At 37.7% G+C, this 15,202-nt stretch overlaps 1 protein-coding gene and 1 long non-coding RNA gene across 2 annotated transcripts; both read left to right on the forward strand.

The window, feature by feature from the left end:
* The first annotated feature begins 356 nt into the window (after nucleotides 1–356).
* si:dkeyp-92c9.4 (cell wall integrity and stress response component 3) lies at nucleotides 357–6,171 on the forward strand. Its single transcript, XM_036565467.1, has 6 exons — nucleotides 357–581; nucleotides 3,041–3,222; nucleotides 5,020–5,093; nucleotides 5,194–5,336; nucleotides 5,850–6,058; nucleotides 6,163–6,171. The coding sequence occupies exons 1-6, from the start codon at nucleotides 536–538 to the stop codon at nucleotides 6,169–6,171; spliced, it is 663 nt and encodes a 220-aa protein (XP_036421360.1). The 5' UTR covers nucleotides 357–535.
* A 9-nt stretch (nucleotides 6,172–6,180) lies between these two features.
* Nucleotides 6,181–13,871, forward strand: LOC118805252. The gene is made up of 4 exons (XR_005007041.1): nucleotides 6,181–6,313; nucleotides 7,409–7,564; nucleotides 10,511–10,602; nucleotides 13,658–13,871. It is a non-coding gene; the product is annotated as an uncharacterized LOC118805252 (long non-coding RNA).
* Nucleotides 13,872–15,202: the final 1,331 nt, after the last annotated feature.

A 15,202-nucleotide genomic window follows, 5' to 3' on the forward strand; every position in this document is an offset into this window, starting at 1 on the left:
TCTACATCATAATATGTTCAATAAGTATTTTATATATGTAAGTATGTATATGTAATAACGAAATGCCCCATATGTATTAGTATCTATATGTAAAAAGGATTTTCTTCGTCTATACTTTATTCCTTTAGTTGGTCCTGTTTTTCTCTGGTTTTACTTCAAAGTCAAGACGCATTTTGTTGTGAAATGTTATTATTATTATTATTATTATTAGTAGTAGTAGTAGTAGTGGTAGTATTAGTATTAGTATTATACTACAATCTACAATCTTCACCACGCTGTGCCCTTCCCAGCCACACCTCTCTCTACCTCACGGTCACTTCATAAAGGCCAGGCCAGGTCTCTGCCCCTTCAGTCCTTCACATGATAAATGACTTTACTTTCTTCATCACCACACCAGGGCTCTCCCATTCACTCCCAAACTCCCATAACCTCCCTGCACAGCCTCTGGACTTCACTCGGCTCCTGAGCTGTGACTTCATCCTCAGAACGTTTGGAGAATATTGTTCCGTATCAGAGATTATTCAGCTTCTTCCAGATGGAGCTCAGATTCTCCTGGATGATCCTGATCTTCATGATATCAGGTAAAATATATCCTTATCTCATTGGGATGTTCATGCTGCTTCGCTTTACTTTTATTTTATAATACTTTATTATTATTATTATTATTAATAATAATAATAACAATAGTAATAATAATCTATAATAATAATAATAATGATCATAATAAATGAAAGGAAGAGCATTCTAAACCTGTACTCCTGTAAAAGTGTTGTTACTACAGTAAAAGTAAACATTTTACTTTACCATAAAACATCTTGAGCAGAAGCACAAAAGTAGCAGCTCAAAAAGTTCCCTAAGTACTGTGTTCCCTCATAGAACTCTTTAGAACTCTTAGAGGAACTTTATAGAACGTCCAGATTCTGTCTGCATAGGAACTACAGGGCTGGAATTGTCCTCTCCTTCTAATTTTCCTTTCCGAACTTTCCATTCCACCTTAAGTGGTGCAGAGGCAGAACGTAACAGCTGCACTATTTAAGGTGGAACAGAAAATTCAAATAAGAAGCTGGCAGTTAAGAAGCTGTATAGGAACTGAAGCTCGTATGACTCTATTCTTCTCTTTACTTCAGTACACAGTGGTAAGGAGTAAACTTTACAGTAAAGTAAATGGTAACTTTACAGGAAAGGGCAAAAACACCCTTAACTTTTAATGCAAGATAATGTAAAGAGATTTTAACATAATTGATTTTGGGGCATTTCTATTGGCCCAATCATCATGGAATTATCAAACAATGTAAAGGAGAACTGCCGTGTTCAAATGTCGTAGAAAAAAAATGGAGATGCTTGTTTTTCTTTGGACAGTGACGAAATGTAACTACTCACCTCTGATAATGAGTTTTATTATGCAGCCTTCTTGAAAAGCTGTCCTTCTGTCATGTTCTGTGTTTGGGCCTGCAGTTATCAGTTGTATAATACTAAATGAGCTTTGAATCATTTGTATGTTGATATGTGTAATACAGGGACTTTCCCCAAAAAGTGCCTGAGCAGCATTTCGCTCTTGTCGGAAGAAAACCACTCCAAAATGGTAACTTTACAGGAGAAGGAAAAAACCTACTTTACTTTTAATGGAAGTCAATGGAACCAGACTTTTTTCCAAGTCATTCTGAGCTGTTTCTTTTGGGCCATTCATCATGAAATTGTAATGTAATGTAAAGAGTAACAGGCATTTTCAGATTATGCCAAAAATTGAAAAATGACAAAAATGGAGATACAAGGTTTTCTTCCGACAAAAGCTATTTACTCCTGAATCAAGAGCGATAGGAAGCTAGTAATGACTGAATAAATCAAATGAGATGCGTTAAATATGCTTTGATGATGCAATTTCCAGAGAAAAGAGCTTGCAAAGAATGTGGAAATTTCCTTAGTTACCACTAGATGACTTCATTATATGTATATGTAAATACACTGACCGGTCACTTCATTAAGTCCATATTTTATCAGCTCCACTGACCATACAGGAGCACTTTGTAGTTCTGCAATTACAGACTGTAGTCCATCTGTTTCTCTGCATACTTTGTTACCCTGTTCTTCAGTGGTCAGGACCCCCACAGAGTGGTGGATCATTCTCAGCAGTGACACTGACGTGGTGGTGGTGTGTTAGTGTGTGTTGCACTGGTGCGAGTGGATCAGACACAGCAGTGATGCTAGAGTTTTTAAACACTGTGTCCACTCACTGTCCACTCTATTAGACACTCCTACCTTGTCAGTCCACCTTGTAGATGTAAAGTCAGAGGCGATAGCTCATCTGCTGCTGCACAGTTTGTGTTGGTCATCCTCCAGTCCTTCATCAGTGGTCACAGGACGCTGCCCACAGGACGCTGTTGGCTGGATATTTTTGTTTGGTGGACTATTCTCAGTCCAGCAGTGACACTGAGGTGTTTAAAAACTCCAGCAGCACTGCTGTGCCTGATCCACTCAGACCAGCACAACACACACTAACACACCACCACCACGTCAGTGTCGCTCGTACCTGATACAATGGACAGTGAGAGTAGAAACAAGAAGGTGGGCTTAATCAAGGTGGCTGGTCAGTGTATATATAATTAGATGTCACTCAAAATGTCACAGTATGTTTAAACTTGATCACAGAATCTCAATTTTAGTACAGAAACCTAAAATTTGTCATTTATTATATGCATTATTGACATAGATGGTTCAAACAAGTTCATTGTTCACATTTATTATGCATTTATGTAGTGATCCGAGGACTTTCCTAACTGTCTTTAACTCAGCTTAGCTGGTCTGGAATTATAAATGATGACAGCAGTTCTCTTGGTTTTCGTATTATTTGTGATGATTCCAATGTCAGAAATTGAAATCATAAAACAAACAGCCAAAATCAGCGAATACGTAATAAGCCAAGAATGAACACCAAAACAACAGTTAGAAACAGTAAACATTTTAAAACTGTAAAGGTCATCCCATTTCTGCAGCGGTCACTGATATCTGTCAGATAGTGTTCATCACTGTCCACTGTTAACAGGGCCTCCTGGAGGTATTAGTCCACTGATGACCACACAAGCGGTCACTACAACCACGACTGAGACCATCCCCAAATATGCCTTTTATCTGGGCATCGAGATCACCAACCGCGTCTACAACGACTCCCTCCGTGACCCTGAATCAGCTTATTATAAGAGCATGTATGCGCAGGTTAGCAGTGCGGTAAGTGTTCTGATCTTTTTGCTTTCCAGTGATTTGTAACACAGCAACATCAAATTCAAGGCATCCTAAAATACAAATATCACCTTTTGTCAATCATCCTCCTCCAGTTTTAGCTGCAGTATAATCATTTTTGCTTTCAGTGTTTGTAAACAGCAAAACAAACCACTTCAGCTTTTCCAGGGTTTGTTCTAATGTCAGTAGGTCCTACATTCGCTGCTCAATGCCATGGCGTTATTGTTACTGATGTTTTTTTTTTTCGCCTCTGTTTTGCTAGCCTACATGTCTCTATCCATATTTTGAAAGTGGTTGTGATTGTGTTTGTGTGTATTTAAAAATGGAATCCCAACCGTAGTGAAACTCTATGTTGTTGACACGTGGCTTCTACTGTGCATAGAACAGATTTCACTTGCATTTGTGGATGCAACGACAAACAGCATTTAGTGACAAAGTTTGTGAAAGTGCTCCTGAGCCCATGTGGTGCTAACCAACACAGAAAAATGTGGGTTTTTAATGCAGGGTGTCTGAGGGAGTGAAGATCACAGGCATTCAGCCGTGGCTTTCAGCCTTGCAATCGTTACCCAAAATAGCCAAAATCCTTGCAATCGTTCGTTGAAAAACGTTTTTAAACTGTTCGATTAAACCAAAGTAGTGATTCTTGACCCATCTTCACTCATTAAGGACTCTCCTAGATGCTCCTATTATACCCAGGCATGATTGCTTCACCTGTTTCAGATGTTTTTTTGAACATCCCACAACATTCACAGTCTTAAAGAGGAACGTCGTCATTTTCAAAATTTCTGCATAATTCAGCGGTTAAGATGTAAACAGAGTCACTCAGAGTGGTGATAGGAACCAGGTGTCGCCATGACTACAACACAAATATAGACATTTTATTTACTTTACAAAACCACCAGTGAACCTACACGAGTCTTCTGAGTTTATATATGGAATGTTGATGATGGAAAATAGCGGAAAATCTGAAAAAATTAAGTTTTCTTTGGGGACTATTTTGCCTCACCATGCATGTATCCCTCCACCATGAATGGATTAAAATACATTTTAAGCCAAAACCTTATCACAAAACTACTTTCATGAGACAACGTGTCAGACCTCAGGCAGCGTATATCTAACCACTTCAGATAATAACTTTCTGTGAGGGAGCTTTTAGAGGTGGACGTCTGGTTCCTATGATCACCACTGTGAACAGTTCTGACTCTGTAAGTTTCTCTAGAACAGAGCGTTTCACACCAAACCACTCTGAATGACTTTCTTTACGTCTCCGCTATTTAATTAAGTAGAATATTTGAAAAATCAATGGTTTTCCCATTTAAATTGCTCTTATCCCAACTTTTTTACAACATGTTGCGGGCGTCAGTTCCAGAATCAGTGTATATTTATAAAAACAAAGCGGACGAAGTAAAACAGTAGTACCTACATGTAATAATGTCTCTGTAATGGTTTGGTTTAGCTACAGATCAAAGTGGATTAACTAATCACTGCTTTCTGTTTTATATTTTTATTTCACCTACTGTTCCGACTGAGGTTTGTGAACTGAAAAATTTACTTCGGCCAAAAATTGAGCACATACCACTTAAAAACCAAATCCAATGAAGCAAACATTTGCCTGCCAGTTACATATTGATGTCTGCATTTGATCCAAGCTGGGTGGGCTGCTCTGCCTGGTTACTGATAGGAAAAGCTCTGGAATATCACAACTTTCCCATGACATTCCTTATCTAAGATGTTCTCCTCTTCATAAGAAAAATCTCTAAATGTAAACCTGTTCTGCCTTCACAGCTGGCGGACATCTACAACTGCTCCACTTGTGACACACACTCATTTTACAAAGGGGTGGCAGCCATGACTTTCAGGTACAAACTTAACACTTGATTTCCTGCTAAAAGTACTGACCATAGGTGAACTGAACCTAAACACCATTCCTAACTGATTTGGTCCTCTGTTTGGTAACAGAAATGGGTCTGTGATCGCGAACTCTACCATCGTGTTCCAAACCTCATACATCAACGCTGTCTTGGTCAAGTATCTCTTCATAAATAATATCCCTTCCAGTAATGAGATAAACGGCCTCAGAGTCAACTCGAGATTCACAGAGGGTAAGCATGCATGGACGGCCAATTCACTTGAGTCAATCCATGTCAAATCCAAACTCTATACTAGTGTCCATTTGTCCAAATTTACTCTATTATGAGTAATAAATATCAAAGTTTTGAAGATTTAATGTGTGGAGATATAGAGGGCCAAAGTTGCTCCTCTACAATATTTTTTGAGAATTTCAGCAAGTCATAAAATAGCAAACATGCATCTGTATATCTTGTATTTTGGTAGGTCAACACATCTAACAATGATGAAAAATCCCTACAAACGTCATTCACCTAGCATCAGTAGTTCTACAGTAATGACCAATCAAAGTTGGCACCTTTTTCTGTAGTGGTCATTTTAAAGTATCTGCTTTTAAAGATGACATTGTTTTTCCTAATACCTTTAATCCAATCCAGGATAGTCAGTCTGCAATTTGAGGGGGGATTACCTTCAAACTTACATCAGCTTAAAAAAGCCTGCATTATCACTTTGGAAAAATAATAATAATAACATCAATCACTCCACAGAGTTAAGCACACCCATACCAGCTGCATTACCAACCAGCGGCTACACCACCACCACACCTCTCACGAGAACAAGCACTAAACCATCAAGCACAACAACCACAGTGACTTCAAAACACACCAGCAGCACCACGTCCTCTTCAGCTCCAACCAGCAAGAACTTGAGCTCCACTTCGTCTCCGCTTAACCACACATCCAAACACACAGGAGGAGTCAACTCCACCACAACCAACCCCTCTTCCAACACCACCAGAAGCCACATCACCAGCAATAACAGCAACCACCAAAACCTTTCCTCCTCCACCGCCAAACCCAGAAGAACTGAACCCATTCTGCTGCCCACCACCAACGCTCCAGTGAGTGGAGGTGGGGACAACCGCAGTGACGGGGTCCCAGGGTGGGCAATTGCTTTACTCGTGCTGGCCTGCATCATCCTCTTGCTCCTCATCATCCTCCTCATCATCACGGTTAGCATGATTTTTGCTTGAGCAAGTTCAGATTTTTCAACATTTCTGCATAATTCAGTGTTTGAGGTGTAAACAGAGTCATTCAGAGTGGTTTGGTGTGAAATAGTTGATTGCAGAGACTCTTCATAGCTTCATAGATCATTGACCGAAATCTGATTTAACCTGTGAGACTGTACCACACCAGTCAGTTTTTACTGACAAAAAAACCATGTGAAATATTACATTACTACAGTTTCTCATTAGGTTGATTGAATAACTGACTCTAAATGTAGGTATTGTAATATAAACTGAGTCTGTTCTACAGTTTCTCATTAGGTTGAATGAATAACCGGCTCTAAATGTAGGTATTGTGATATAAACCGAGTCTGTTCTACAGTTTCTCATTAGGTTGAATGAATAACCGACTCTAAATGTAGGTATTGTGATATAAACCGAGTCTGTTCTACAGTTTCTCATTAGGTTGAATGAATAACCGACTCTAAATGTAGGTATTGTGATATAAACCGAGTCTGTTCTACAGTTTCTCATTAGGTTGAATGAATAACTGACTCTAAATGTAGGTATTGTGCTATAAACCGAGTCTGTTCTACAGTTTCTCATTAGGCTGAATGAATAACCGACTCTAAATGTAGGTATTGTGATATAAACCGAGTCTGTTCTACAGTTTCTCATTAAGTTGAATGAATAACTGACTCTAAATGTAGGTATTGTGATATAAACTGAGTCTGTTCTGCAGTTTCTCATTAGGCTGAATGAATAACCGACTCTAAATGTAGGTATTGTGATATAAACTGAGTCTGTTCTACAGTTTCTCATTAGGCTGAATGAATAACTGACTCTAAATGTAGGTATTGTGATATAAACTGAGTCTGTTCTGCAGTTTCTCATTAGGCTGAATGAATAACCGACTCTAAATGTAGGTATTGTGATATAAACTGGGTCTGTTCTACAGTTTCTCATTAGGTTGAATGAATAACCGACTCAACTGTTTTAAGGTAGATTAGAGAGTGAATCTTCATAGCTATCCAATCACAGATACCGAAATGTGAGCCAGTCTTCCTATTGTGGTAATTATCTCTCTCTCTTTCTCTCCAGCTCATCCGATGGTGCTGTGCAGATGACAAGCCAGATCCTGAAGACCCACCAGAGCCCCAGCACACTCCCTATGCGAGAACCACATTCAAAGAACCACTTTCCACACCCAGCTACAGCCCGCAGACCCCACAGAAGAGCCCCATCCTCTCACCCTTCGTAAGAAAACCTATTTAAACTCTAATACCCTCTCATGCTACAAGTAAAACAGATCTGATAGACCACCCCAACCATCATGAACTCTCGAGTGTTTCTTTGAGAAAACAGACAAGACAAATTAGCCAGTTTAAATGGGGAGAGCACTAAGTGGGGGTTCACAGTAAACATGTTTTTTGCGGTCTGTGATGCCTTTTTTTCTATTGTTTTCAATGGGAGAGACGTGTTTAGTGCTGATTTTGCAGCTGTCTTTACTCGAAGTGGTCAAGTAGCCCACACCACAAGTGTTTTTTCTGTGCTGAGCAGTCAGATCAAAAAGAAAGCAAGCCTTCAGGGATGGCTGCAGTCTCTCAGCACCCTGACCTGTATGATTTTGGCAGTTAAAATTAGCACAACATGAATAATAAACAGCTATGCTAGTTAATACTCAATCCCTTTTGACTGAACCTTCTGTACACTTTGAAACGATAGCTAGCTAGCACAGTTGACAATTTTGCGCTAGTGTTGCTTAGCAACAGGTAGACATAAAATGAGAATCAGCATTAAAACACAAAAATAGAAGAAGCTACATCGCCCTCTACACTTCCTGTAGTGTATTACAGTCTGTCAGAGTGACTGCGTGGATCATATGAACATTATAGAGCTTTTTAAATGAAACAGTAGGAGCCATATCACCCCCTACACTTCCTGTAGTGTATTACAGTCTGTCAGAGTGACTGCGTGGATCATATGATCATTATAGAGCTTTTTAAATGAAACAGTAGGAGCCATATCGCCCTCTACACTTCCTGCAGTGTATTACAGTCTGTCAGAGTGACTGTGTGGATCATATGAACATTATAGAGGCTTTTTAAATGAAACAGCAGAAGCCATATCGCCCTCTACACTTCCTGCAGTGTATTACAGTCTGTCAGAATGACTGTGTGGATCATATGAACATTATAGAGGCTTTTTAAATGAAACAGCAGAAGCCATATCGCCCCCTACACTTCCTGTAGTGTATTACAGTCTGTCAGAATGACTGTGAGGATCATACGAACATTATAGAGCACTATAGAGCACTTCTGTTATTAAGAATACATCACTAACTTTTTTCCATATTATTTGACACTGTTAATGACTGTTCCATTTAATTGTTGCACCCCTTTATGAGACCATGCTAAGTTTTTGGTTGGCTTCTTTAAAACTGTCCCATGAAGAAAATGCATTCACATTCACACTAGTAATCTCCATTAGGCTTGAATGAAACTAACAGTGATTGCTGTAGAGCATTTCATGATTACTGTTTGATAAGACCAGACAAAGCACCCCATTATAAGATATATTATGAAGCTCAATGCATTATACTTTCTGTGAGAGAAAACATGGTTATCAGCTCTCAGAGCTGGCTGAGGAACACAAATCTAAAGTTGGATTTAGATTATCAACAAACTGCGAAGAACAATAGGAGAAAAAGCACTGAAAGCACTGTTTGTGTGGTGTATTACTGGAAAGGTCAGACCTAATAATTGCTTAAAGTGACCCAGTATACTGATCCAGTATCCTCCAAATCTGTTTTTCATTTTTTAACATCATTTAAAAAAGGCAGCTGTCCTTAATTTTGTGTCAAAATTTGACTTGAGTTAAAGTCGAGATACCCAAGGTAAAATATTACTCCAGTAAAAGTAGAAGTTCCTCCCTTTAGACCTCCACTTGAGTACAAGTACAAGAGTATTTGCCTTCAAATGTACTTAAGTATCAAAAGTAGAAGTACTAAAAGATTAATTATTGTTCTAATGTCCTATTATCATTTTTTTAACAAGACTTCAACTAATTTACTTCATTAACTAATTTTAGGTGAAGATATTATAGTGTCACTCTTGTAGCACCAATATTTTAATAGAATGTCATTAATTAGTGACGCTGATGTCTATTAAAATTATCAAAAGCACAAAACACTGAAGGCATATTATTTGCAACTTAGTTTAAATAAAAATTAGTTTAAATTTAAACAAGTTTAAATGTAATAAAAGCTTGCTTTAAACTCAGGTTCACAAATGAGTTTTCCTTTACTATATTACATCTATAGGTCTCTGTAGCAAAAACAAGTTTACTATAAAATGAAATTGTATTTGTATAAATTCAGAAAAAAGACACGTCAGTCTCAACTGCATATGTGTACATATTTCTATATTGTGGTCTATTTACACAAAGTTAGGTTAGTTCATCATTTATGTTGAATAGACTCTCCCAAAATTTTATGCTGCTGCACTGATGTTGAACCGTGTGCTGCACTGGGTCGGTATGACCACCAGGTCAAAACAAGCTACGTGCACGCTGTGCCCTGATTGGTGTTCTTGCTTTGCGCTTCTTTCATTTTGACATGTTATGTTTTTATACACACATAAAACAAAAGGAACGACAGATTTCTCATAATGTAGTGGAGTAAAAAGTGAGATATTTGACTTTAAATGTAGTGGAGTGAAACTAAAAAGTCACCAAAAATGGAAAAACTTCAGTAAAGTACAGATACACAAAAAACTACTTAAGTACAGTAATGAATTACATTTACTTAGTTACTGTCCACCACTGTTTTCTTCCTATTATATATATATATATATATATATATATATATATATATATATATATATAAATATATATATATATATATATATATATATATATATATATATATATATATATATATATATAAATAGATATAGGTATTTCATGGTGACTTCTGCTTGGAGAGACTTGGAAATGGTTGAGCCCAGTTTCTCAGCACTGCACTGCATGTTCATATGATGAGATTCATTTCAGTCATTTTGGACCGTTTCTGTTGGTACATTCATCATGAAACAGACGATTTTTGGTCTTGTTCAAATATATGCTTTTTAAAACTTCCACAGTGCACCTCCACTGACTGTTACTAACCTGTTATCTGTGCCTGGGCTTTGTGTGCTTCACCAGGAGGACCCAACGAAGCCCAAAGTGAACCGAACAGGGTTGTACGTGGTGAATCCAGAGACATGATGAAGAAGCACAGCAGTGCAGTCAGAGAGGTCCGTGAGTGATCCCTTCACAAACATGAACAAAAGCACTGACCGAACACAAAAGGCAGACCTGCTCCGCCTGCACTGACTTCTTTAAGGCTGAGCGCCTTAGCTATGAAACAATTAGTGAGTCTGTGAGCAGAATAAGTCCATTCACTCTGAACAAACACTTCAGATCATAACAATGCACATCAATGAATCTCGCAGAACCGGGTTAAGGCACATTAAGTGCAGCGGCGCATTCAGCCAGGCTTTAGCTGCTGTTTGTCTAACACTTACTCCGTCCTGTTAAACAATCTCTCTTTCTTGCAGGCAAACAGCCAGTGTTTGGCTTTCATTGACTCAGGATTAGAGGCTGATTTTGTCTCTTTCCACCCACAATACATTCCCTCTTCAGCTCATGTGTCAACCGCAGTGGGCCTGATTCAAAGCTATCGCAGGGAGAGGCTTGCTTTTACACGACAACTGATATAAGTTCATGTTTAGAGTCGGTACACTTGAGCCGCGAACAGCAGGAGCGCTCTCACGCCAACTTCAGCGCTAGATCAGGATGTCATGGTTCACTGCATGACGTTTGGCTATTTATAAGTCACTGCAGCACCACAGTTTGGCCACTAGTTGTGCCAGTTCCTAATGAAATGCATGCTGCAGGTTTTTTGAGCATTTATATTCAACTTCCTCCCATTGACAACAGTTTAAATGACCACATTTGACTGCATTGAAGTTGTTATTGTCATTTTTCCACACATTCAACTCACAGGATAGAAATATTTATATTGTCGCTGTCAGAGCAAAACCTTATATCTCCAAAACGGAGAAGCAGAAGGAAAAAAAACCTTCGTAACTTGTGCTGTAAGTTAATACAATGAGATTTTTTTATTTTGCTTCATTTACAGTGAAATTTTAACACAATAAAACAGACAAAACTCTTTTCAAGGTTTTTGCACAGCAGAGACAAAATGCAATTACATTAGTAATCACTTCACTAGTTACATAATTAGATGTATGTACTGTATTGGCAAGCTTGAGACTCCGTTTCCATGCCAAATACAGTGATGTGAAGCACGACTTCGGTAGGAATTTTAGGCCCCCTGAAAACTTTATGCATGGGCTCTATGACTGCAACAATATACAGTATACAACTGGCCCCAGTTCTGAAATGCTTCTCAGAAGCATTGCATCTTGGTAATTGAAGGAAAACTCTAAAATGACCTGTTTTTGATGGGTATAGGACAGAGACGTCAGCCCTCTAAAATCTCCACAAACATAATAGTTCAGAAGTTCCCAACCTTTTGAAACACACGGCCCACACAACTGACCACGAAAGCTTTCATGGACCACAAGAAGATTTCATCGGCCTGATTGTTTTAATTGCAAGCAAATATAACACAATTGATTTAGCCTCTTAAATTTCCCTAATCGCATAAAAAACAACAAAATAATTCTAAATATTTTTGTTTGTAGACATTTATCCATCATGGATAAACACCATGATCAAAAAGAACAGTTTCAGAAGAATAAAATGTGTCATATTTAAAATAACTCATTTGGTTAAATGGCTGAATATATTTGATTGAAAATCTTTTGGTTAGAAAAAATAAATTAAAATGACCAACAGTGATAGTCCATTCCAGTTCCATTTAACAACTGCAGTTACTACAGCATGAGCTTCCTTTCTACTTACAGCTCCAATATATCCTCCTCAACTTTACCTTTAGCTTAGCCTTTTTTAATTTGGCAAAATCTTCATTCAACTTAAAAATGAAAGTCTTATATTTCTTACAGCCCATAATTGGACTAAACCACTGAACATTTACACTGAGGTGGTCACTGGAGGGGCGACACAATGGAAGATGCACTTTATCTAAAACTGGTCTTTATTAATTATTTATTTTTTATTATTAATTATTATTTGATGAATGAAGTGTTTCAATTACACAGATTTCGGTAAGCCGTAAAAGTTACAATTCAGGCCCTTGGAATAATCCTAATCTTCCACTCTATGTGTTGCCGCTGACTCTGAGTGGTAATAGTGCCCCCTTGTGGAAAATCTTCAGCCTGCTAAACGTGAGTGTGTGCGTCAGGTTTACGAGGTGCTTCATATGTAAAAATGACAAAAACATGTCAGAAATGTAAAGAATGTTTTTTATTTGATATTTTTTCTCTAACTTTAACTATAGTTGGGCTAATCTGAACATGAAGACTGACCTCTTTGCAGAGTATAATGTGCGTTTGAAAAATATTTGTGAGTTTTAAACATATTCTGCTATAGAAATTCACCTAAAATATTTCTGTGATGACTTTATTCATTCTAAAAAGTCAGTATTTGCAGATTAGACATGTAAGCTTCCTATGTGGAGACATTCAGAGTCTTCAGCTGGTTCCCTTCTCTAAACCCTTCATTCTCCACAAAGAGACTCAACAATAATGACAACATTACATGATTAATATCAGTGTGTTTATTTATTTTACAATATCCAATCGATTATGTGGCGCCTGTGGGTTACGTGTCCTTGCCGTGTTACTGAATAGCCTTCATGATGCTATTATAGTGAGAGAGAAAACTGGGGATGGGCTTATACAATCAAAACTCTCCCTCAAACTCTATTCACACAGCCCTGAATGACTCAGGGAATGACCAAACTGTCCACACATGACTCATTTTACAGCACATGTAAATGTTATTTGGCACATCACATCAGCAAATGTCAATACTGACATGAAATACAATGAAATACAACCACACTTAAAAATAAAGCTGTGAAAAAGAGTTATTTGAGCAACTGAAGAACCACTTTTTCTTCCTTAAATAACGTTTTAACGGATATAGAACCTTTAATTTATGTTTTACACATAATGTAAATGTTCTGTACCTACCCTATAACCTTACATCCAAGCAAAGAACCTTTCAGGAACCTTTATTGTTAAGAGTGCAGAGTAATCAAGCTACCTGAGCTAAAGAACCGAACCCACACTATTGAAAATAAAGAGTTCTTTAAGGAAAATATTAGAGTTTTTTATTAGTTCAACTCATGAACTAACATTTTTCATCTTCTTTTGCCAGATTGTGTGGAGCTGAGGGTTGTTTGGATTTCTGAGGACTGTAAAACGCTGTGGATGCCCATCACCCTTTGACGCCTCCTTTTCAACACCACTGCCTCCAGACCATGAAAAAGGGAAATGTACAACTGCGAGGAAACGTCTGTGAACCCTTTGGAAATTATCTGGAGTTTAACGCATTAATGGTTCCTAAAATGTGATCTGATCTTCATCTAAATCGTAACAATAAATAAAGCTGGTCTTATTTAATAAACAACACATATGTTTTATATTGCCGTGTGTGTGTTAAACAAATGGTTTAAATAATCAAGGTCATTGATGGAAGAGTGTGAGAGCTCTTATGTTTAGTAACTAGTGCATTATCTTTTATTCGCAATAACCTCAAATACTTTCTATACTTTTAATATGCTGTGGACTATTGCTCTAAATCGGGGGTGCCAAAACTTTTTGTCTTGGAGGTTAAAATGCAATGTTTTAGCGGGCTAAGGACCAAAAAAGATGAAACTATGTACAGATGAAGAAGGAATGAAATGTAGAAATGTATACTAAAACATTACACTGTCTTTAGTTAGTAAAACGCTTTAGTCTGTTATTAGGGGGTGGGGGTGGTAGGGGGTGGAGTTAGGCAAGGCAAGTTTATTTATATAGCACCTTTTATACACTGTGGTCAATCAAAGTGCATTCAAATTTAAATGACAAAAACCTGAACGCGAATGAAAATTAGATGATTAAAACATGATTAAAACAGTAGATTTTAAAAGGGAAGAAATAAATCATAAATTAAAAATCAAATTAAAAAATAAATTAGGGTGATAAAGCGCCATTCGCTGCTGTTGGAACAAAACCTTCTATCTCCAAAATGGAAACTTTACAGGAAGGAAAAAAGATGCTTTACTTTTAATGGAAGTCAATGGAACCAGAATTTTTTCCAATCATTTTGGGTCGATTCATCATGAAATTTACACACAACATAAAAACCCACATGCATTTTTAAATTATGTCAAAAATTGAAAAACGACAAAAATGAAGATACGAGGTTTTGTTCCGACAGCAGCGCATTGCAGGAGAGAAGTGCAGTAAAGCTAATAGTGTTTTAATTTCTACATTTTATTTATATATTTATCATGCTTTAGCGTAAATTTCATGCAGGCCAAACCGAACACCCTCAAGGGCTTTGGGCAGCCCTGCTCTATATAAAGTTCATGTTCATTTTTGCTTCTGGTTTGCACTGCATGGTTTAGATCACCTCACAGCATTTCCTTGTGAGTGAGCCCAGTACTACGACTTTGTCTTATGTAATTTCTTCGGTTTGAGCTACTATTGTAGACACAACAAGGCCCAAACTCTTTTGAGGTTAATATCATAGACTGACGGTCTAATGTTCTACTAATATAACCACTAACAAAAATTCAGTTCTCTCAATGATGGCCCTGAGGTAGCCCCACAACATTACACTACCTCCACCATGCTTCGCAGCTAGAATGAGGTTTTGATGCTGTTTTATGTTCTCCAGACATGTTACATTAGTACATTAGTAAAGGTGTTTTGC

The sequence above is a fragment of the Colossoma macropomum genome, unplaced genomic scaffold (assembly GCF_904425465.1).
Source record: "Colossoma macropomum unplaced genomic scaffold, Colossoma_macropomum, whole genome shotgun sequence".
Lineage (NCBI taxonomy): Eukaryota > Metazoa > Chordata > Actinopteri > Characiformes > Serrasalmidae > Colossoma > Colossoma macropomum.

Bases quoted from the DNA above. Each gene is read 5' to 3' on its own strand.
- si:dkeyp-92c9.4 (XM_036565467.1), top strand. From the start codon at position 536: ATGGAGCTCAGATTCTCCTGGATGATCCTGATCTTCATGATATCAG. The intron at 3,223-5,019 runs GTAAGTGTTCTG...CTGCCTTCACAG, and splicing joins ATGCGCAGGTTAGCAGTGCG to CTGGCGGACATCTACAACTG. The intron at 5,337-5,849 runs GTAAGCATGCAT...ATCACTCCACAG, and splicing joins CAACTCGAGATTCACAGAGG to AGTTAAGCACACCCATACCA.